The following is a 25437-nucleotide window of genomic DNA, read 5'->3' as shown; positions in this document are numbered from 1 at the left end:
TTTCTTTTAATTGTCATGAAAACTAACACTGTTATCATTAACATCAAAAGGGAAGTTCTGATATTTATTACAGAAGGAAATTAATTCTCTATCAGGCTTCCTTACATATTCCAGGGCATGACAAACTCTAAATACTTTTGAAAAGTAGCCATTTTACCTGACTCTTTGGGTTTTTTCCTCCCTGTATTTTAGTTTTCTCTTACTTTTATTAGAAGCCTCAGTGGAATCATTCACAATAGTCAGCAACTCCTTGAGAGTGAATGGGGAGTTAGGGACATTTTTTCCTTATGGCCCATGCCATATTAACCATTGTACAGTCTAAGATAATGAAAAATGAAAGTGAATTGAGAGAGGTTTCTCCTTGTGCTTTATTTCATTTGAAATATACTCTCTAGTGACCTGATTCAAACCTATGTGTATCACTGGAAAGACTCGTTGGTCATTAGGTCTCTGACCAATGCCTCATTAATCCAGGCACTACAATACATTGCTTAATGCTTTTGTGATGATGATAACCCTACTGTTGAAGTATGAAAGGTAATTACTTACAAAATGAACGTTATGGTTACCTTTTTGAATGGTACGTCAATCCCAAATTTGATCCCCTCCATGTAATAAGGGTGATGGACACCATCTTGGCTGATCTTGGGTGTTGAACTGGAACTCAGCATGAGTCTCTAGCTGGCACCAAAGATCCTATAAGATATAGGATACCCCAGCTACACATATTATAAGAATATGGCCTAGTAAGTACCTATAATATGTAATACTTGTGTATTTACAGTTCCAGATGCTGCTCCTTCCAGTGTAATGGTGGAGGTCCTGAATAGCACACTAGTTAAAGCAATGTGGTCCAGAATTCCAAGAGACAGAGTTCGTGGACGCTTAAGAGGCTATAAGGTTGTTGTTTTGGGGGGGTATTTTATTTTCTTTGTAATAAATAACGCTCTATCTGTTCATGTGGTTAAATGAATCCTGCCTATATGTTCTGTGATTTTTGTGAGGATGACCAATCCCTGACCACTCAATTTGAGAATCTACTATTTCCAATACAGGTCATTTGGTGGAAAACAAGGAGTTTGCTGGATGGAAAAAGACACCACCCGGAGAAACACTTCCTAACTTTTATAGGAGACAGAAACCATGGAATGATTCCTGGTCTAGAGCCATTTAGTGAATTCCACTTAACTGTTTTAGCTTTCAATGGAAAAGGAGATGGGCCTGAAAGCTCTCCAATCATGTTCCATACTCCAGAAGGAGGTAATAATATGAAAAAAATTGGGGCAGAGAATACTAAATAAATATCTTTCATGACCTAGATTTTAGATTTTAGATAATTTTAGAAAATCCTAGATAATTTTAGAGAGACTTATATATGGACCTTTTTTATTATGTCTATGTGGGCAGATTTAGAATGGCCATAGTTAAAGGCGAAATGCAATTTCCCATCTTCTCCATTCAGGTTTAGATTTTTAAAGACCATTTCACTGGGGAAGGGGAGAAGTGTCTTCCTTTCTCCTCTGCCCTTTGCTTTGGTGTCCTTTTGTGGCTGTGGTATGACAGAGGTGCTAACGAGCTCTTGTGGACTTTTGGACAAAAAGTTCTCTGCAAACGATGGGGACTGGGCTCAGTGACTCAGACGGCCACTTCCAGACCAGTCTTCCCATAGAGATATCCATCCCTGGGAGATGCTGAGCACATTTGACTCCCTGTTAAGTATATAGAAGTTAATAAGTAGAGCCCTTTTAGGAGCTGTGCAGAACCTTTCTTGAGTGGAGAACAGCACGTGTTGAATAAATATGGAAAACTATATACCTTAGATGGAGTTATAGTCCAGTCTGACGGGAATATGGAGAAACAGATCTGGTGAAATGCAACCTGCCTTCAATAAAGCTAAGCTAATTTCTGTGTTTACAGTTCCTGAACAACCACATTTTCTAAGGATACTAAACTTTGATAAGGATTCTGTCACTCTGTCATGGGGACTTCCTAAGAAATCAAATGGCTTTCTTACTGGCTACAATTTGCAATATCAAATAAGTAAGTAAATGTTCAACTTTGTCTTAGAGTTTTAGCAAATAACGTATGGTTTGTATAGAAACCGTTATTTAAAACAGCTGCTAGCCTGCAAACTATTTTTAAAACTCAGATAACAACTTGATTAGCAAAGAAGCAATGTTCCAAAATTACAGATGTTAGTTCAGTCTGCTAGGGGGCAGGCCTGCTTCATTTTGCAGAGAAAAATGTTTTTGACGTGTTCGTTCCCAATCTGTTTAAACTCACAGTGTAATCATGCTATATTTAACAGGATTTGAAATTTGCAAAGGCTATTTAATCCAGCAGTTAAAGGCAGCTCAGAAAACTCTGATCTGTTTTTAGAAAAACATCTAATTTCAAAGAAGAAATAATTTGCAGTGATGAGACAAGACTTGTATGCATGGTTATGGCTCAGAATAATTAACCATACTTACTTAGTAGTGGTGAGCAAAGATATAAACACTTCTTGTGAATTCAGGTTTTGAAATCAATTCATTTAAGTGTGTTCTCACCCTGTTTGTGAAACCCTGCATTAAGATTCAGGTCCATGTTACTTCTGGAGCAGCCACCATCAGTTGTATTTCATTAGTGATTTTCAAGTCCCTAACGCTACCAAATGTTGGGGAAGGGATAAGTTTGCATGCTAATTCAAGGCATTGCATTGAGAAAAAAGTATAAGTGCACAATCCAATTGTATTGTCAAAGAAATTGCTGTGAACTCTTTAGTAATTTCTTATGTTTTCTAAAGCAGCAGCATACTTACCTTTGGAGGGTTAAATATACCCCCTATCCTCTAGTTCTGAGGTGGGTTTCATTTTGCCAATCCAACAGGCTTTGGAGGAGCCACTCCTTTTGCAAATACAAGTTGATAGATGCGGCACAAAAGGAGGGAATTTGTCATAAACTTGCAGCGTGTATGACTCAGAGTTTGAGAACATGGGTAGATGTTTTGGAGCAAAAAATCCATGATCACCTTCAACGTATGTGCATTCGAGGTTCTAGAAAAATATTTTGCTTAACTGAGTAGTAGGGCGGTGCGAAGATGGGTGGTGATTCAATTCGGAGGAGATTCGGCCCAATTCAGTGGCCAAATCTGAATCAAATCAGGGGACCAATTTAAAGGTCCAGATCGATTCAAAGTTCTCCAGATCTTCGGAAAAGATTTGGAGAGTTTTGATGATTTGGGCAGTCCCCGGTGGCTGCAGCAGAGAGCTGCAGCCAACTCCAAGCTGGTAAGTACTGGGGTGGGGGAGGGGACCATGGGGGGACCCCATGAGCTCACATGGTGTGAGGTAATGTGGGGCAGCGGGGATCCCCCTCCTGCCAGCAGAAGCAGTTAAGCCCAGGGGTTTTTTTTCTTTTTTTATTCTTAAAGAATGGGAGCTGGCCCAGGCGGGACACCCATGGCGGAGCAAGGGAGGGGTCGTGGGGCTCGTGCAGAGCCACCCATGCAGCCTGGGGCCATGGGCACAAGTGGAGATCGCCCCCTGCTCAGCAGCACCTGGTGAGCACCAGGAACAGTTTTTTTAACAAGTGCCAGGTGCTGGGGCATCCATTGCCAGACTGGGAGAGGGGTGGGGAACGGGCATGGCCTGGCTGATTGAAAGATTCGGCAGCAGTCGAATCTCCAAATCAGATTTGGCCAAATCAAATTGGGACAGTCATTCGAATCACCGAATTGAATCACTGTCCTCCGAATCGGCTGAATCTGAATCCAAACCAAATACTAGCCACTTTGCACAGGCCTACTGAGTAGACCTCTATAGTCACTACCTTTTCTGCTGCAGAAACAGCCAATCCAATAAAGAACATAAATCCTGTTCAAGGACTCCAAAAGGTATCAGGGCAATAGGATACACATTTTTTTTTCCAGAACATCATCCCTTCCATTTATTGCAAACTGCCTCCTTTCTATCAGTTTTCGTGACATTTTTGCATTTTGTAGCATTCGGTGGCTATGCCTGACTGCACGCTGCTGTTTGTTTTTCAGTCAATGAAACAGATGAAATTGGACCTTTGAGTGACGTCAATATTACCAACCCTTCGACTTTCAGTTGGAGGCTTTCAAATCTGAGCTCCAGTACTAAATACAAATTCTATGTGAGTGCCTGTACTATGAAAGGCTGTGGCAAGCCAATCACAGAAGAAGGACTAACAATAACAGATGGGAGTAAGTTAATAGGCAGTGTATTTTGACACTGAAAAGTTTTGACTGTAATGGAAAAAAAAATCTATTGAGATTTTCAGCTTTGAAATCTTTCTCTCTCATTTGAGGACTGAAATTGTTTGCTTTGCATTAGCACTATCAATGAACTTTTAAACACAGCAATTCAGTTCTTCAGTACATTTGATTTAGCTATTTCATGTTGCTCTTTGGCTTCACCCACCAATGACCTCATTGGGTTTTATGAAAATTAGAATTTAGCAGTCATTAAAAAGACACTGGAAAACTACTAAAATATTAGTGTGCCAAATGCTGTCTTTTTTTAACAGTAATATTAATGGAAGCCATGGGTTGTCATTTGAGAACAGAATTTGTGAGTCCCACAAATCCATCAGCAGAAGGCTGATTCGAATGTTTTTGCTCTGAGTCGCGTTATTTTATCAAAAGCTACAAATGGCCAACAGTGAAGCCCATTCGTAGGCTATTTACCCTGTCTCCTAAACATTTTCATATTCAGTGATTTATTGGACAATTAGAAGTAATGCAGCTGGTCTGCCTTATTGAGCTGGAATAAAATAAGCACACTATGCATAGCAAGTTTGAGCGGACAAGTATACCAGTGAACACGTTCCCCAAAATTATTCAATAATAATGGCCATGGAAATACCGCAATGAAGGACAAGGACAATGTGATAAGCAGAAGTGGCCTAGCTTCATTCTTTTTAGCAGTGATAACATACTGTAACAATCTTGATACAAAATGGGCCTTGCCACTTAGATATTTTGGGAGTCAACTAAAATATTAATTCCTTTGGTCATTGAGGCTACAGCATAGGACCCACTAAAAATGTTCTACGTTCTGAGTTATTGTCCCAAGACCCTGTTTAGGATGTATTGTCAAATTGGGCTGACAACCAGTGAAATAGGGACTGCATCTCTTTCCCTTTTCCTCTGCAAGATTGCAGGGGTCCTTACAAACACGTACTCCAGATGAAGTGCTTACAAGATACTCCAAACACGTACGTGGCTGCATGTGGCGCCTGGTCGTTCCTTCTTGAATCCACGCAGAGTTCTACAAAAAAAAAGTCCTGTTTTCTCTCTCCTTAACTGGGACTGCAGAAAAATCTCCTGTCATATTTGCAGTATGGAAGAAATTGCATCCAGGAATGTGCATGAGCACATCTGGGGTCAAGGTTTCGTGTTGAACGGATTCCATACACATCTCAAAAAGTTACTTCCCTAATTCCAGGGAAAATCATGATGCTCTTTTGCAATTCATGTGGATTTCCCCACCTTCAGATATTCACTCTTCAATAGTGCTTGAATAGTTTTCCCCATGTCCCTCATCCCAGTACCTGTTAGATAAAGTTTTATGTCAATCCTTATTTCATATAGGCAAGCAGAGTGTTGGCTGATCTACTCTGACGCATCCTTCTCCTCCGGTAACAGGCCTCTGGTTCCATTACCACAGTGTCTTAAGTAGTGCCTTTTCACTGATCCCAGTCAAGATCATCCAAGCACCCAGTATATCCTCCACACATACCCATTGTGTGCTGTGCAGAAGCTGATGCTAGCATAATAAATTCTCCCTCCTCTGCCCAGCATCCTCTCTCTTCCGCCTGTTGTTATCAATATACTAGTCTTCAACAACATAATAAAAAACACTTTTTTAAAAAAGAAAAATGCAATGCTACTTTCTCAGATATTATTACTTTGTGAGGTCAGGAGTTCTACATGTGGTCATTTAAAAAGCTGTTTGTAATTTGAACAACCTTGCTTAGCCCATTTAATTTTTAGAAGAATCTCTGATGCTGACTGGGGTCTGCCAGGCTCCAGAATGGGCTCGCAAGGGAGGTGGTGCTCTCCCCTACCTTGGGGGTCTTCAAGAGGGCGTGGGATAGATATCTGGCTGGGGTATTATGATCCCAGCACTCGCTCCTGCCCAGGGCAGGGGGTCAGACTTGATGATCTGTTCAGGTCCCTTCCGACCCTAGAAACTATGACTCTCTCCCCAGAACGCGTGGCTTAAAACTAGGGCAAATAGAATATCTGACATTCTTCTTCCCTTTATTTCCCTTCTTTTCTTTCAAAAGATTTTGTTTCAACAATGGCAGCAAGAGATTCTAGTGGAAGGAAGAGTGATGGATTGCATGTTGAATAGAATAGTGTAATTTGTGCTCACTGCAAGGCTCCTGTTGCTTTTGTGCCCCGACTTTTCAAGCGACTCAAACAAGAGCCACCTGACTGTGTCCCATTTCACTCTCTGATGTAGCCCTCCAGCTCCCATTGAAATCCCAGTGAGGTTCTGCATAATTTTCACAGGGCTAAATTGGTCCAGGTTCATTTAAATTGCACCAGATCTGTGTCCTGTGGCTGACAAAAATCACACACATCTCAGTGACTTTCTCACATTTTAAGCTGCTGCCTGGTGGGCGCTAAAAATTAAAGTTAATATTGCCTCTTAAAAAAATGGAATGTGTTTTAAAAGTCAAGTCATATTATTCAAAGTTCCCCAGGTAAGTGTCAGATTTATAGTGCAGTCCTACTGTGGAATGAAACTCCATTAAAATAGCACTGTAGGCTTTTAATGGTTATTGTGTCTCAGTGATTTTCCATATCCAATGAATATCCATAAGCAAGGGGGAAAAAAAAGATCTTCCTCTCTATCCATCTTACAGACAGAGATAGATACACCTCCTGCAGTATATTCAGTTTTCATGGACCGGATTCTGGACTTTGCACGTTGCCTTGTCCCCAAGAAGTGCAGACATGTGTCAGGTTGAGATGCTGATAGAGTCCTGTTTGTCCCCTGCTATTTGACCTGTCTAATGATTTTAAATTAAATACTTGTTTGCTTATGCAGTCTGGATCTGAGAAGAAAGGAAGGCTCTTTTCTTGATGTTGATCTCCATCCAGAATAAAAGTGCAGCAGGAAAAACTATGCTTGAGTGACACTTTACAAACTCCTTATCTGTGTATCACCATACTTTTTGGCGTATAATATGCTCCCCCATCGCCACACTGCGCAGAGCATGGAAACAGCCCCGCAGGCCTCAGCGATGCACCCAAGCCTGCCTGAACCAGAGTACTAGTGACCACCCACTAGGATTACTGCAAGCATTACCTAGTGAACCACTTATACCCATTAATCATGGCCCTGCCACCCAGGACACACAGGCTTTTTTTACATTCAGAGCCCTAACTAGAGCTAAAAAGAGACTCTCTTAGCAAGACTAGCCTATCTTCTGTGAGATACCAAAGTACAGCTAACAATCCAAAGTCAGAGTGGATGGTCTAGAAAGCCGACCACAGTGGGTAAGCCATTAATTCTCACCTAATGGATTCTAAACGCCAACTACCTCTTAAAATCACTACAACTCAGCATGAAATGCCTCCTGGACTACAAAAGCCCAGAAGGTGCAGGGTAATTATGATGCATATTTATAAGCTTTTAATAGCCAGTCAGTGGAGGAAAACTGATGAAAGTTTAACTTTCCATTTATTTCAAGCAGATGTATTGAGACAGGTACAGCTATAAATTAAAATATTATCTGCAATTTTTAATTCAGCTGCATGATTGCCAACTTTTTTTTTTTTTGGATGCGTTTCATAACAGATGTGCTAATTTTGGGTGAACTAGTAAAGACTGGTAGTAAATCCATGAAGGAGGTTTATCTTGTTCCTTCATAGTGTAGCTTCAGTAAAATAATAATAAAAAGCAAGTTCCACTGTTCTCATACATCTCGAAGCCCACTAAGCATATTGTCAAATTGCAGCTCAGTGTTTAATGTTCATGTGAATCCCATGATATGACTGATGAATAGTAGGGGGGAAATGAGAAATGCTGGTGATATGCTTTCACTACTAATGCTGCTTCTCTCCTGTGGTACATTAAAAAACTAACCTACCTGCTTTCAGTTTTCTGAAGCTAATTTCTGCTGCTCACTGACCTTTCAATAATGAGTAAACATTTTGTTTTCAGTATATCTCTGTCTTTTTTTATTTTTCAGGACTCTACACTCCTTTTTCTATTCCACCTATCAACTTTTCCTCAGTTACCAATTATTTTTCCTCTATAGGTGTTATATTTGGTTGAATAATACAGACTACTTTTATATGGGATGACACCGCACAGGCAGATGCTCCTGGGCTCCTGTGTTGAATTTTAGGATACGGAGAATTATTTACAGAGAACTGGGATACCAATTTTGGTTCCAGGCTACTCAGGCTGTCTATCTCTGATGTAGCAAAGCTCTGACGCATGCATTCCAAGTAATATCTATACGTGATCTCATTGAAATCAATTATTTCTACAGTTGAGCACATGCTTAAATGCTTTGCTGGCTTGGAACAGTGAATAAATCTACAAGATCAGACCTAGGTTGTATACAAATTGCAATATATGATTGCCTTGTCTGGCTGACATGTTTTAAGTGTTATATGGCATTTAATGAGCAATGGGATTAAAGTTCATATAGCAGAACATTACTTCTGGTTCCTTTATGGATAGCATTTTCATTACATTCATTGTTCTGGTGTCTCTGTTTTAGAAAATGTAATTAAAATTTACCTGTAAGTCCTGTTGCTTAATCTGCAGTTTGATTAAAAATGATTGCTTAGCCTCACGTAGTTCATTTAGCAAAACCTACCAGTAGATGGAATAATTTATGCTAATGCACCATGTTTCAACATCAGCATTATTCCAGTTCAGCATGTTCTCTCTGGTTCTCAGTGGCCTACTAATTTAACTGTTTATTGTAATATTTATATAGTTGAATTGAAAAACTTACTGTGTACTGTTCCTTTGACTAGGCCTATGCTGTTCTTAATCTTTTTCTTTCTTTTCCTTCAGGTACCAACCAAATTCTAATCTCTCAAAGTTTTCTTGCTTACTGTGTTTACTAGTTTTGGTACTAATGGCCATTGTTTTACTGTCTGTGCAAATCGGTCGGGCAGTTTTGAAGCTATGCTGTGTGGAAATAACCATGCCGTGCTTTCCTTCAGATTACTTTAGACTGCAAACAGATACATTATGCAAATTAAGCAACTGAACAGAATTAAGATAGCATGTGTATTAGTATTTTTTCCCCCAAATCTGGGGAATGTTAGCAGGTTACGATCCTAATGTTAGATATGGGCACTGTTAAATAAAGTCCTGATCCAAAGCACATTGCCATCACTGAGACACCTCTATTGAGTTGAATGGGTTTTAGATCGCTCTCTAAAAGTGGATGCTGTTCTATCATTTTTGCATCATTTCTATTACAATTATTATTTTAAAAACCCAAAACAAGAGAACAGCAATGAAGCATTAGCGTAGTGTATGCTATATGTTAGGATAGTTTACGCTTTATATAATGTGGAGCAATTCTTGCTGCGCTTCTTGAATACTGCCATTGGCACAGAGAAGTAAAGTAACTTGGCAAAATACAGAACAGAGCCAGGATTTTCTGACTCTGAGAGATGGATCTTTATCTAGAAATGGATGCTGCTGCCTTTACATAGGCATGCTCCTATAAGGCCCTTCATATAGCTTTCTTCCTAAATGTATACATTTCATTTTGGAGTTAACATGAAATATTATAAAAATATTTTTATTAATAATGGAATATTATTTAAAAGAAAGGGTACACGATGCTACCTTTCAGTTCCAAATTTAGGCAAAATACCTAATGGGCCAATGGAAGTTTTAAGATCAAGAGTGGACTTACTAGAAAACCAAATTTAAACAAATACTTGATTACGATTCCAAATACTTTTCATATAAAGATCATTTAGAATATGCAAAGATTACATATGAAAGTCATATTAAAAAACCCTTTAGTTATGTCTAAAACAGTGCTCCACTTGTAAGTACTTTAAAATACTTGTGCAAAAAGGAAAGTGAGGAGCTTCTTTCTAGGGAAATATTAGTATACTTCCCAATGTAAATTATTCCTGTAAGAGATGTAATTCTCTTTTTCTGGATAACTATGTATTTAATCCTGACCCACTGAGTTCAGTTTAATGAGAAAAGGATCAGAGCCACAGATTATCTAACCAAACCAAAGCCACATTCAATTTGTAATTTTTAAGACAGGTATTAATTAAAGCGAATCTATAATCCTACATGTCATTTCATCAATATCTCCTTTCATCCTGGAAATTGTAGAAAATCCTCCCTAAATATCAGGATTATTTCAGTTTGCTGTTGACTTTAACTTGTGAAATATTCAAACAAGCAGAGAAACTGTTTTTCTACTTTATTTTATAGTCTCTCCAAAATATATATCCCAGAGAGACGTTAAATATATTCATGTATGCGTGTTGTATAGATCATTTTGTGACTGTGCATTTTGGAGTCTGACTGTTCAATGAATAACTCATTAATATGACTTGGCTATGTACGTTTCATAGGTAAAGGGATCGGGAAGATTTCAGGAGCAGTAAATCCCACCCAAAAGTTTCACCCCATTGAGGCACTTGAGCCTGGAACTGAATATACAGTTCGTCTAGTGACTAAGAATTGGGTTGATAACAATAGCATTTTTGAAGATGTAATTGAGACGAGGGGGAGAGGTGAGAAATGAAACCCTTTAAGGTGATAAATCAAAATTTCTTTTTAAATTTAAATAAATACTAGTTTTACATACTATGGTCTACAATGAAATATAATAATAATGAAATAATGGAGACTGAGCTTGTATCCAATGAAATCAAAGAGATTCTTACCATTGATTTCATTAGTTTTCTGTTCAGCCTCCAATGTTACCGTCTAAAGTAGCAAAGTGGAAACATTACAAAACTTTCCAATACTTACTATTTACAGGTTTTAGCTTGTATGCCATTTTAAATGGGTAGGTGCTGTTCCTTCTCCATGAATGCAGCTAGCTGAGCAGTTTGCATGTATCCTAAAACACTTTTAACTCTGTCTTTGCAAAACTGCTTTGTGCATGAGAGGCTTAGCGATGTTCTGTGCACCTTTCCTATTTCAGTATTAATCCTCTGAATCAAGCACTCCTTTGGAAATGCCTTTCCAAAAAACATGTATTGTGTGACACAGATACTTCATTTGCCTTATATGTAAATAGCATTCTTTGGACATTTGATTTCTGTCCTTTATATCTTAAAATTAAAAAGGCTAGCTTGATATCAGTAACAAGAGTTTGATCATTCCAGATCAGTAAAGAAAATGTTGAACATTCTCTTTGCGGTAGGTTACTCTGTTTTCCCTTACTTAAATATTTTTGTTTGTTTTCTTTTACAAAGCTTATGCTGGCATATATGAGGGAATTTCCACACAAGGCTGGTTTATTGGACTGATGTGTGCCATTGCTTTGCTTACCTTATTGCTGCTAACTGTTTGCTTTGTCAAAAGGAATAAAGGAGGAAAATACTCAGGTAAGTACAGCTATTTTCCTTTTTTTGTGACATATATTTGATAACAGCAGGCATCTTCAGACACATAGCTACTTAGTTGAACGGAATAGTCTAAAAATTCACCCTTCAGTCTCTGAAGACTGAACATCTTCCACCTGAAAAATACAGTTTGGATTTGTCTGTTTTAATTAAAAGAAAAAATAAGTTGATTTAATTAAATACAAGCAAACCTATACCTGGTGCCTGACATTCTGTGCGGTGTATGTGGCTTTGCTGCCTTGGCACTCCAGTACCTCCAGTGTTATTAGACTTGTTCTCATGGAAATCCTAAATTTACAAGTAACTCATGGCCAGTGTATATGCATTTGTTCTTGTGCCAAGATTTTGGCCTAAGTAATCCCTTCTCTTCATGGTTTCCTCCTCTTGCCTCTTCCCAAATGTATTCATAGAGAGAAGTGATATCAGTGAAGCCCAATAGGCTTCATTTTGTGAGACTAAACAAGCCAAGCCATTTTAATATCCTCTTGTAAGATAAGCTGGCTATTCCTCTCGTGGCTCACTGGGTTGAATGCATCTTCTGGGTGACTAGAATTGTACACAGTATTACAGACGAAGTTCCACCAGGGCCTTAAATCTCATGGGATCACATTTGACCCTGTGATAGCTGCATCACTTCGGAGGTTCATTGTCATCCTGTGTCATAGAATCATAAGGTAGGGCTGGAGGGGCCTCCATAGACCATCTAGTCCAACCCCCTGCCTCAGGCAGGATCATGCCTATCTAAACCACTATATACAAATCCATTGTCTAAGCTCTTAGCAAAACTACTGAGTCAGCCCTGACACGAGGAAAAGACGTAGTCCCGATAAGCCTGTGCAAAGTCTCTAGTATTCACATTGGATTTGGCCAGTTCAGGGGACAGTGATTCAATCTGGTGATTCAAATCCCTATCCCGAATTGATTCAGCCGAATCTGATTCAGAAATTTGGCTGCCGCTGAATTGGCTGAATATCCAAATTGAACAGGCCTCAACCCTTGCCCACTCTTCCAGCCCGATCGATGGCTGTCCCGCCTGGTGCCAGCACCCCAGCTCTTTAAAAAATTTTTAAATTCCCACACTCACTGGCTGCTGCAGTGGCTGTTGGGGCCGATGTTCATAGCAGAGCCCCGCCCCCATGCAGCACAGGACAGTGGGGGGGGCAGCGGGGCTCATGCCCCACCTGGCAGGAGCCAGTGAGTGCGGGGCTTTTCTTTCTTTTTTTTTCTAAGTGCTGGGATGCTTGGGCCAGGTGGGGCAGCCATTGATGGGGCTGAAAAAGTGGGAGGGGGTTGGGGACACTCAGGGGTTGAGGGAGCAGGCAGGAGATGGGGCCTGGTAGGGGTCCCTCATGGTCTCCCCCTCCTCTAGCCCCCGCCCCCTACTTACTGGCATGGAGCCCAGGTCCAGCTCCCTGTGGCAGTGAGCAGAGGCTGCTGGAATCTCTGAATCGCCTCCGAATCTTTTCCGAATTGATTTGGAGGCTTGGGATTATTCAGACCTTTTTAGTAGTCCTCCAATTTAATTCCAATTTGGAGATTTGGCTGCTGAATCTCCTCTGAATCGAATCAGCAACTGAAGCTTTGCACAGCCCCTAACCTGCCCACACATAAAGCAGGGAGACCACAGCAGCCAATGTCCTGCTGCTGTAAAGATTGTTGATATACACTCAAGAGATCCCAGGAAGAAAGCAAATCCCTTCTGCCAAGGAAGGCAAAAACCCCCACAGTCCATACCAATCTGACCTCAGCATGAAATTACTTTCTGACCCCAAATATGATATTGGACTGACTCTGAGCGGAGGGGCAAGGCCCTCTAACCAGGAACTTCCTACAGTATTTGAGCTAAAAATTTTTTGATTCTGTTTTTCTTTATATCAATGCAGAGTTCTGTGCTAGCAGATCCAGTTGCCTGGGGACCCTAATTTGGTACATAGTATGGCTGTGTGAAGCTTTGGTTGGTGATTTGATTCAGAGGCAATTTGGCCCAATTCGGTGGCCAAATCTCTGAATCCAAATCAAATCAGGGGACCAATTTAAAGGTCAAATTGATTCAAAGCTCTCCAAATCTTTTCAAGATTTGGAGAGCTTTGATGATTCGGGCAGTCCCCAATGGCTGCAGCAAGGAGCTGCAGCCGACTCTGAATTGGTAAGTACTAGGGGCAGGGGGGCTGGAGGAGGGGACCATTGAAGGGACCCCTGTCAGCCCCCCCAATGTTCCCTGCTTGGAAGCTGGGGCAGGCAGGGCAGCCATTGCCAGGCTAGTGGGGAATAGGCCTGGCTGATTCAGATATTCAGCAGCAGCTGAATCTCCAAATCAGATTTGGCCGAATCGACTCGGGACAATGATTCGAATCACCAAATCAAATCACTGTCCCCCGAATCAGCTGAAGTCAAATCTGAAGGAAAGACTAGCTGCTTTGTACAGGCGTAGTATATAGTGGGGGAATCTACACGTGTGTTTTACTGCAGAGTTGACTAGTTTGCTCCATAGTAGAGTGTCACCATCTACACGTGTGGAGATATTAGGCTGAAAGAAACTAATCAACTCCACTGTAGGATAATACTGCCAGACACAAGTACTATCCTATAGTGAAGTACTTGCATAAGCTCAAATGCATGTGTAGATGGTGACTAGGACTGGCTGGGTGCTACAGTGTGGGGGTTGCCTACCAGCTAGTCCCATACTGTAGCAGTCTTGTGCCCTAGCCTGTCCCTCCACAACACATTGATTTGGGGAAGACTGACTTCAGGCTGGCAGGCTTACCCCCTGGGACCCTCTGCCAGGTGTGGCTGTGCTGCCCTGGCTCAACATGCTGCAGTCCTGGACACACATGTAAATGCTGCAACCGGGGCAATAAACTGTGGTGCAAACTGCACCAGATTTTATTCAGCCATGCTAATTGAATGTGTAGATGTGCCCATAGTTACTAAAGCTACACTCTGTGGATAATTTTGTACTGAGATACCTAGCATATTTTGCATGTGCAATTCATATTTTGCATGTCTTGCTATATTCTTTGTGTGCCTCCTTTTTTTTTTCTTCCAAGTTGACCACAGTTACACTAGAGTAAATACGTTATGGTAGCTGGTAATACATGTAGTGCAAGTAGATCTTTAGCTGAAATCAGAATGAAATTTCTTACATTTATAATAGTATTGCACAACTACATTTGTTATTAAATAGATATAGCACCTCCCTATGTAACATCCAGGCTTTTACTTACTTATTAGAACTAGGATATTGGAGGTCTTTGGGGTTTTTTTTAATGTGAATTTCCAACTAAGAACTAGCTGCACGTCTTACTGACAAAACACACTATGCTTGCAGATACAGCCTGAATTTCACAGGAGAGAAATGAGTCTTGCTAAGAGAAATCATACAGGCTAACTTTTCAAAAGCGTGAAGAAAGGTCCTCTGTGAAACGCTGACTGTGGTCATTGTGAATTAGAAAGCCAGCTATTCTACATGCCTTGACAACCTAGCCCTCGTTGTACTGTGAAACACTTAGCTATAGCTCTTATTCTCTGGGTTGAATGGTTGATGATGACTGACAGTTTCCCACATAACTGAACCCAAGCATGCTGAAAAGGTTTCTGCTTTCTTTCATTTGCACAGTGAAAGAAAAAGAAGACTTGCATCCAGATCCTGAAGCCCAATCAATAAAAGATGAAATCTTTGGGGAATATAGGTAAATATAACCTGCAATAACAATATAACAGATGTGGGGGTTTTCTTCCAATATCATCACAAGTATTTTTAATGAATTTTTATTAGCGCCTCCAAGTAACACTATTTTTCATTTTCAAAGCATGCCTCTTGGGAGTGGATGATAATATGAATGTAAAGCTATATCCAGAACACTTTAATCCACCCAAGTTGAGACATAGGTAATTGCTGATGGAGTAGCACTTATTTTTGCTTTCTTCTTATTAAGCATCTTATGTGTGTTATAAAAATCCTTTTACGTTTTAGTCTTGTGGCTGCTCAAAAGTCCACTGAATTCATCAGAAAGTCTCCTATTGGCATCAGTGGGATCTGAGTTAGTAGGTATTCATTCTGGAAAAAAAATAATGAAAAAAGGATGAAAATTAACAACTGAAAATGGCAATAAGTATAAGTATTTTCTGGATAAAATAATTATGTTTGGCTTCAGTCAAAATAAGAAAAGGCTAATTCTATTACATAATTTTGCTAAGTATAAAAATACAGTATTGTACGACTGGTTTAATTGGCTATAACGTTACAAGTTTCTGGCTAAGTCCAATTTGTTTACTTCATTATTTGTAAAGGATAAGGGGTTTTCTGCATAATTTCATCTTTATTTAATTTTTAATGCTTTCTAATGGGACAAATATTTAGAAAGGTAAGAAAGACATGTGGTTAGTAACTTTCTCCCCTCAACTTATAATTTTCTATCAATACAAGTCCTGTCTATGGGAAAGTAACAGACGTCTTGAAATATTGAAACTAGAGGTTCAAATTTAGGACTGGCTATTTCCATCCTTATTCAGCAAAAGTTGCCAATAATTTCAAAATTAATTTGGACTAAATGATGATTGAAGATGCAAGTGGTTATGTTCCTAACTTAGAGGCCCAACTCAGTGTTAACGAATTGGGGGTTAGTTTTTGCATCTGAACTAACGGTCCCACTTCTTTCAAGCAAATGTACCAGTAAATGTCCTGTAGATTTATATGGACATATTTTGCTTTCACTTTCATCTGTCTTTGACTTCTATTCTGTTGACTTCACTGGCGATACTCTGGAATGATTACACTGGCAGAACTGAGAGCAGAATATGTTTCAGCAGGCTTCAAGGATGCCAGTTAAAGTATGAAACTTTTGACTCATATATGCTTCTTTGTCAAATTCTAACGGTACAAGAATTTCAAGTAAAATTATTTATATTATGTGACAGATGGAAAACTTCTGTGACAAACTCCCAGCTTTGTTGAAACAGGAAAATGCTGGGCCTTCCAAAATACGCAATAGCAGCCTCACTGCAAGATATACCTGGAGTTCCCAGGCTATTTTCCACTGGACTATCTTACAAAGAAATTTTCTTTGAGACTGCATTATTTCCCACATCTCGGGGTTTTTGTTGTTGTTGTTGTAGCCTTAGAAGTTCCATGGGAACCCATTATAAATTGCCTCTTTCCAATCCTTCTAGGTAATTAGGCATCCTATTGATTCTGCTGTGCATAATAAGAGATTTTAATTAATATTGTTAGGATCCATTTATTAAAAATAACTTTTGCCAAATAACACTCAGCGTATTTTAACACTTCATTTAATCATTCTTCATATACATATGTAAATTCAGAGTTGTGAGCTGGATACGTAACGATATAACCAAGATACAAATACCAATGATATAGATGGGCTCCATCAGACAAGACCTTACGCTTTGCCAGTGAGACAACGAGAAATCTCTTAGATACACAGAGAGTTGGCATCACTGTTTCCTAATAAAAGGGGAACTGGCTGAAAACAAAAAGAAATATAGTTCAGGGAAAGGTTTTCAAAATATTGTCCCTTTTTTCCATGTATATTTTTGACTGGCCCAGATCCTTCAACACCATACAATAGGCTTAATGCTACCTTTCCCTTAAGCCTCTAGTTTTGTTTCCTGTTCTGAGATGCAGTGAATAAAGAGAGCAGTCGGCCAAAACGTTCCCAGCAGTTCGAGGTCAGCTGTACAGCCGTGCTCCCTAATCTGGATAAGTGAGTGGTTGAGTAAGGCAAAGCCAGAGCAGCCCAAGCCAAACTTAATGCAAATGAAGACTACAGAGAAAAGGAAATGTTGTACTGAATACATATACAGTAATATGAAGAAGTAGGCTTGGGCCTGAGATTATAGAGATGACTCTTGAGTTCCAAAGCATTATGGCACATGCAATAACTGTAAATGCCTATCAACACTGGAGTTTGAGGACCAGAGATATCTAAGTGGTAGCTGTTTATACATACAAATCACTTTCTCAGCATCAGCATTATTTTTGTTAGATCATTTCTGAGAGGGACTGACCCTGAGGCTTGTGGACCTTAAAGAATGAGTCCATTTTGCTTCAGCTAAAGACCCAATTTAGTTCGCCAAAGTTGTAACAGGTCCATCAGGCTCTCTAACACAGTCCAGCCACCCTCCAAGAAAAGAGACCACCATAGTGAGTGGGTATGAATCATTGTGCTGCTCTCCCTGTTCACAGAAATACATGCTTCCTTATGCAATTTAATTATATTTCACTTAGACTAGATACAAGTTCCCAAAACCCTACCAGTTATTTAAAATCACAACCCATACATGAAGTCCCATCCATGTACCCTTCCACCAAGCAGCAGGATGTCAACAAATGCTAACGGCCCCGTCCGTGTATTAACCTAACTGGGATAAGCCCACACCATTTCAGAGGACCAGTGAAATAAATGGGGCCTTCAGCAGGCTATACAAATGGCTCTGTGCTTTCCAAATGAGACTCTTTATGCTTCTCTCTTTAAAGATGATGTGAAAAATGAATTACCAAAGCTGGTTTTCAGCTTTTCTTCTTTTCTCCTTTCTTCCTGCTTTTGTCTCCCCTCATCTTTCTCCCAGTTTCAGTGGCAAAAGGAGGCGGGGGGAAAACAAAGAGCAAAGATCCAAATGGGTATTTCTCAGTGAATCACAATTCAAACAGTCCCCAAACCACCACGCACCAGCTATGTAACATCCACTGGCTCAAGCAGGATAATATTCCATGCACCATGTTCAGAAATTTTCCCTACGTTATTATTATTTTAAAAAATATTTTGCTCACTCCTTCTTGAACGTATCTCTTCATTTGCTAAACTTAAATGCTCAATTGCCAGAGCTGTAATACAAAGCTAGGTTTTAGGAAGATTTTTCTTTATTTTCTAGTGACAGTGATGAAAAGCCACTCAAAGGCAGCCTCCAATCAATTAATGGGGACATTAAAGCTACAGAGAGTGCTGATAGTTTAGTAGATTATGGAGAAGGGGACCACGGGATGTTTAATGAAGACGGTTCATTTATTGGAGCTTACTCTGGATCTAAGGAGAAAGGATCAGTCGAAAGCACTGGAAGTTCTACAGCAACTTTTCCTCTCCATGCATAAAATATTAGCATGAATGATTCATTTTGAATTGCCATATTTATCTTTACTAGTAATCAGCTCTTACCATACATGATCAGAAGTAGGTTACAGAATGAGTCAGTCAGGAATTTGACATCTGTGGATAGAGAAATAAGTCACTGCCATTAACAGATGATTTTTTGAGACTTTTTTGGGGGGTCCTGATTGTTCACGTATTTTCATTGAATAAAACCAGAAGGTGTAATGTTCTGTCATGCGAGAGATGTCACTCAGTCTGACCAAAACCGCAGCTACTCAGTGTTACATATGTATATACATACTTGTTCTTCTCCACCTGTCTTAGTTATATTACATGTTTCTCAGTATAACTTTCTCTTTCTTGTATGCTTTTGTTACTTTGTATATACCTTGCATCCAATATTTCCTAATATATATGGCCTTGGCTTTGTAGAGTTTGAAGTGTAATAAGAAAAACAAAAACAAAAAGGTTACTTTGTAAAGTAACATGCTATATCTTAGTGAGAAAAAATATATATCATGTAAAACACTAAAGAACTGCATTCCATACGCTATTTAATTTTTCATATTGTTTTCTTGTTTCAGTGATTCTAGGATTAGTGACTAGAGCTGAAAGCAATTACTTAGAGATGCAGTTTTAGCCACAAGTATTTGATATTAAACCTGCTGTCAAAAACGGAAAAAAAAAAAATCTGATCTTGTGTGTATATCCTCTAGCCAATAGCTGGCACTCTTTCCTTAACCAAGTTCAGCTGTAGGAGCTTTCCTTTGGCAAGGGAAAACAAGGGCCTCATTCCCAAGTCTTTATATTTGTCAAAAAAGCAGGATCAGGTTTTCGGACATAAAAAGGCCCCCTGAATTTGATTCCCAAGATCTTTGAAAGCTGCATTTCTAAGGGATTTGTTTTCCATATGTCTCTTGTGTATATTTGTATGCTAGCATACATTTCACGAATGCATTGTACATATTATGTTAATATTGCCATACCTGAAAATACAGCCTTGTTTTATTTGGAATTGAGATGTGATGCTAGCATGCATCTGTATAGCTATATAGTAATAGAGCTGCTTCCATCTTTATGGGCTTCAATTAGTTTTCCAAAAGCACAAATTGTGTTAAAAATATATATATATTTAGCAGTTTTGCTGCTTTCTTTCTTATGTACTCAAAAGGTGTTCCCTTCCCAAAAGTAAGTCCTGAATTTAGGGATTTTTAAACATTTTATTTCCAAATGACATGTTCTTAAACAAAATAATGGGTCACAGTACAGTGTATTTTATGTAGGGTGCTGAATGCTGTTTTAAATCCCCACCAAAAGTGTTCATTCTTTGCTACTGATTAAAAACTCAGCAAAGCTACATGGTGCATTTTTTTGGATCGCTTGTATATTTGATCTCATGACTGTTTTTCAAAGTTCTGTATGGTCTTGCTAACTTCAGTACACAGTTCATGTTACTTGCAATTGTCCGTTCTTTTTGTATGGTGGTAGCTACCATTAAAATACATTTCTGCCATGATTTGCTAAATAAGGAAAAACAGTTCTCTGTAAAACATCCTCCTTGCAAGTAGTACTTAAGCAAGTATTCCCATGGCTTCTGTGGAAACAGTACAGATTGGTATTGTCTTGAGTAAGAGTTTATGGGATCAGGCAAGGAATACCCACTTTGTGATTTGCACTTAAAATTAGAAATTGTTTCACTCGGTTTTTACATGGACAACAGCTAGGTTTTCTAAAGACCCGAACTCCCCGTAACGTACCTATATTAGATGGCAAGATTTTGGGAGGCGTTACACAACCTTTGAAAACAATAGTACCTGGCGATTGCTGAATGGTTTTGAAAATCTGGTTTAATTTTGAGCACAGTAGTTGAGGAGCTGTATTTGCAGAGCACTACTCCTCTTTCAGAGCTCAAGATGCAGAAGGCTCTGGGGAGGATTTTTTCAACAAAAGTAAACTGTGTGGTGATGATGTTATCAATAGCCCTCTACACCTTCACATGGTTGCTCATATCTTATAATGTGTACAACCCATCTGCAGTTAATGAACACCCATATTGCTTGTATTATGGATAGTGAGGATTAGCTGGAGTCATGGTCCCAGGAAAAACAAAAAGAGAACTATGTAAGACAGACACAAATTTCAGATCCGATTAGCAGGGTGTCATATTATCAAATAATGAATAAACACCCTGTGCTCCTGCCTGCTCAGTTGTTACTAAGAGATGTTGGTGACATTCCTATGATGTGTTACTCATCTGCTAGTATGAGTGCTTTTTCTATTAAAATTTTAATTCAGACTCTTACATCGTAATGTTAGTATTTCATTATGCCTCAGGGCCTAAAAATTACGGAGTGACAAAAAGATGTGCAATGCAATTTTTAAAATGTGCACTGATTTTTATTTTTCAGGAATATGTCCAATGAATATTAAACAAACATCAGAACTCCCTAGGGACTCTGTAATTCTTGAGAAAATTTTTTCAGCATCTTTTTTTTAGCTGCTGTTGTATCTTGTGCATATCTTGGACCGTGAAGTAGGTTGAAACTTGCTGCTGAGATACGTTTTAAAAATGGCAATTCCCCCACCCCTTCTTGAGTCAGATAGTCAAATTGTTCTTTCATTCATAATGAGATTATAACATTTTTTTTAAGTGGGGTTGCCTGGGTATAAATGAGAGAAGAAGTTGGGGATTTATGTTGGATTTATAATATTTGCCATCAGTTCTGTGCTCTGTTGATTAAAGCAGGTGTTTCTATGAGTCTGCAGTGGTTTTTGAAATTCCCTTGATCATATAGCATTTGGATGTGTCTGTATGGGACAAGGGAATGCTGTACAGAGCCACTCTGAGCTATCTGTCTCTCTGTGTTAACCCTGAAACTAGAAGCACTACAGCTGTGTTATTGCTGTGCTCTGCCTGGGGACAGGGTAGACAGACCTAGCTTGGGGTAAGTGTAAAATAGTCTCAAGGGAAAGGTTTACAAAAGTCTTGATATTGAAAAGTGTTGGCACCCAAAGTATGGGGTCACTGCCAGTTCTGCTGGGTTAGGGACCAAAAGTTTTATATCAACTCCCCAAGAAGTCCCACTGGGGTCATCTACATGAGACGCTTATTGTGCAGTAGCCTAATTTACTCCGGCCTAATAGCACCGCACGTGTCGATTTTGTGGAGCTAACCAATTAACTCTGAAGTAGGACAGTACCGCCTAACATAAGTGCTATCCTATGGCAGAGTTATTTACTGCACCGTGACACATATGAAGATGGTGATGGGGTGACAGGATACAAGGGTGCTTCAGTGCAGGGGCTGCCTGCCAGCTAGCTGCATACTGTAGCACCCTCGTGCCCCAGCCAACCCCTTGGCAGCACGTTGAGCCAGGGCGAAGAAGATCCAGGGGTGGCAGGCTCATCCCTGGAGCCTCTTCCAGCTGGAACCGCACCTCTCTGGGTCAGTGTCCTACCGTCCCGGGCACATGTAAATGCTGCGCCCAAGAGCAATAAACTTCAGCCCGAACTGCCCTGGAGTTTATTGTGCTTCCCTAATTTCACATGGAGATGCACCCACTTTCTTCACTAGTACAACTCGGACTAAAGCTACTTACTAAAGCGATCTAATATAAGAAAGAGAATCAACATCTGTCCTTATTGTATTAGAGGAGTATTATTTTAAAGCATGCACAATGTATAGTAATATTCTTAGGAATGGCCACCCTACTACTTAAACCCCTGGAAGATGCCCTGTGAGGCCACCATCACAAAATCCAAAGGATTTATTCATTTTAAGCATCATACCATGTGCCCATCACTGTGCACTTTGCTCTTGACTTCAGCTCAATTTTACAAGGGTTTGTGCTACTGGATACTAATATAGGGCAAAGGCCTTAGCCATATCTGCTACCAGGCTGTAAAACAGCCTTTGATGAGAGAAGAATTGGATCCCATATCAAATCAACTATATAGTCCCCTGTAAATCATGGCATGTAGGTGAGTGTAAATACATAATAGGTCAACTGCAAACATACCTAATGATAAATAATTTAGCTGTCACATCATTTTTGGCTTTGTTATGGCCTAGTCCTCCAAACTCTGGTATGTAGATTAATACTGCCATTGACTGCATGAACCCAACTATGGTATCAGGTGGTTAATTAAAGTCTGAAGGATCAATATTATTTTCCAAACGAATTAGGTAAAAGTGAGCAGGTTATTTTTCTCCTGTCCAAAATGGGTTTTGACAAAAATTTCACACACAGCTTCCTAAAGGAGTGCTGGTAAATGTTTTATTCTGACACTTGCATACATCTGAAGGGGTATTTTATTGCAATCTTTTTCATTTGGTCATAGTTATACTTCTAAACCAGACATCTCAGTTACTTTAAATAGCTCCTCTGCAAGAAGTGAGTTACTTAAAAGAAATCGTTGTTGGTGCTAGCTGGCAGAAATTCCATTAATCTGACAAGGGATCAAGTCCTGAAAAGCATCTTTATATATTTTTTTTTTGCTTAATGTTTTGGAGTAAAACCTGATTTATATGTTTGCCATTTGTCTATTAGTACCTGTTTACATTTCAACAATGTATCCTTCATATTAATGTTTTACATATGCTATCAAGTGACTGAGCTTTGTGATCTGCAGTAGTTTGTTCAACTTTCATACGTACGGGAAATAATGTGTGGGTTTGAGCCAAAGCATACTTTTTTTTTTTCTAAATTTCACACACAATATTTTGTTACTTCATGAGAAGAGATCAAGACAAACGTGTTACCAAGTTCTCACTGTTACTTTTTGGAGATGAATGTTAGTGTAAATTTATTAAGGTTTAGAGAAATGTGTTTGTACTGTAGTTGCCGTTTGTATCATGCCTATGTACATGTATGGTTTTAAAGGATATTTTCATTATACATGAAATTCAACTTTGCTAATAAAAGTTTGACTTGATGTAATCTTGAAAAGCCTAACTTGTGATCACCCATTTTGTTATTATTATTACTACTGCTGCCACCACTACCAGTGCTACTACTCTGACTGCTTTTTGGTCAGGAATTTATTTGACTTTTAAACAGGTTATGGGCTAGATTTTCAGCTGGTGTAAAATGATGGCATTTTCTTAGCTTTAGCAAAGCTATACTAATCCATGAGGAGTATGGATCTGGCCCCTGAAGTCCATTGAATCAGAACCTAGATATCCAGTGTCCAGAGCAGGAAGCGCAAAGTCATAATGATGCCTGATGTCCACTGTACATGCTAGAGCATTGTAAATAAGCTGTAAGCATTAATATAAAGAAATAAATATGACCAATATTTTCAAAACCACTGATAAATGTATCTTATATTTAGTTAAAGTATACCTAGCGGTGCAGGAAAGGATGAATGGGCAAGGCAAATAGCATGAGAATCCCGGCTTTCGTACACCAGGCCATTCAAATCAGATGCACAATGAGCCATTCATGTGATCTACTCACAATTTAGGATGAACCTAATTCATCAGAGAAATAAATCACCCCTACATTTGAAAGGGGGAAGTTAGTGTGCACTTGAAAGATATTAAGGAATTGCCAGGCATAAGCTTAGCACATAGACATAAGAACTTACGGTAATGGTGTTACATTTACAATGTAGCCATAGAGGCAGGCTCAAAGCGCTTATAAAACTGAAGGAAAGAGATAAGCAAATAGTTCAGAAACTTGATGTAATCCAACAGTGACGTGCATTCACCTCTGATATGATAATACACTTATTTAGCAGAATATGTTTGATCTAAAAGGAGTGGGGGTGGGGAATTATTTATCTCATTGGAAACAATGGAGTACAGGTAGGTTACATGAGCTATATTCCACGGTGTTTAAACACAAGGGGCGTTGAGTTCACACACACACACAGTTGCCTGTGCTAATGTTGCAGAAGGACTATGAATGCAACATCTCCTAGACATCCGGCAATTCTTGCTTTTATCTTTTGTGTCTCTTAATCAGGAGGAAACCTAGCTATTCGAAAATCCAAGGTCTCTATGCATAGCTAAGTATACTGGGCGCTCTTCCTTTACAAACATGTATTCATTACTAACAGCTGGCAGGCAACTCTGCCCTAATATTTTTGTAAATCCAAATTGTCAAACAAGTATAAATAACGGACACATTCTTAACAAAAAAAGCCAGTCTGCTCATGCACAATGACAGATCTAATGGCCAAATTTGAATAATAAATTGCTCACGCTGGCGGGTGCTATTTTAAGGACTATTCTACACATTAATCAGGGCTCTGAATATGCTGATCCAGCAAAAGCAAGATTATCACTTGCTTTGTTTTGTTGTTTTTTTCTCCATCATCTTTTCAGCTATTTCACCTCGGCAGAAGGTATGAAAAATTTTTCTAACGCGTTCTCCACCTGTGTCGACCCAGAGAGCCTTCAGTACAAATAAAGAGTACAACTAGGAATATAATAAGTAGTATTAACCTTTCAGGATGGCATCAAGGGCATTCAAGGTTTTGTTGTTGTTATTCATATTCCAAAATAATGAGATTTACACTTTTCTCAGTCACATAATGGAGAGGAAAAGCCTTACAATCATGTGCTCCACTGGAGTGAGAATAAAGATGCAACTGCCACCCTCAGGGACAGATTTTTATTCTCCACAATATCACAAGCTTCACTGACACCAAACCTGGAGGTTTTTTAGCTTGAAGGAAAGGTGAAATATTTTGGGGGGGGATAGGGAAGGGTGTGTGTTTTTTTTT

The 25437-nt window shown here is 39.3% G+C and overlaps 1 protein-coding gene across 8 annotated transcripts in view; it reads left to right on the top strand.

The window, feature by feature from the left end:
• CHL1 (cell adhesion molecule L1 like) overlaps positions 1–23935 on the top strand; it is a 189385-nt gene extending 165450 nt beyond the window's left edge. For 4 of the 8 annotated variants that reach the window (XM_090021242.1, XM_090021236.1, XM_090021237.1 and 1 more), the window contains 8 exons: positions 785–900; positions 1056–1260; positions 1918–2040; positions 4028–4207; positions 10598–10759; positions 11450–11581; positions 15216–15288; positions 18491–23934. In XM_090021242.1, the coding sequence (XP_089877368.1) occupies positions 785–900; positions 1056–1260; positions 1918–2040; positions 4028–4207; positions 10598–10759; positions 11450–11581; positions 15216–15288; positions 18491–18707 (1208 nt within the window). In that variant the 3' untranslated portion in view covers positions 18708–23934. The other 4 variants (XM_090021244.1, XM_090021238.1, XM_090021240.1 and 1 more) reach the window with 3 other exon arrangements.
• The last annotated feature ends 1502 nt before the right edge of the window (positions 23936–25437 follow it).

The sequence above is a fragment of the Crocodylus siamensis genome, chromosome 11 (genome assembly GCF_052110815.1).
Source record: "Crocodylus siamensis isolate JL-2025a chromosome 11, ASM5211081v1, whole genome shotgun sequence".
Lineage (NCBI taxonomy): Eukaryota > Metazoa > Chordata > Crocodylia > Crocodylidae > Crocodylus > Crocodylus siamensis.
The sequence above is the reverse complement of the archived record's forward strand: the minus strand, read 5'-3'. Positions and strand labels throughout refer to the sequence as shown.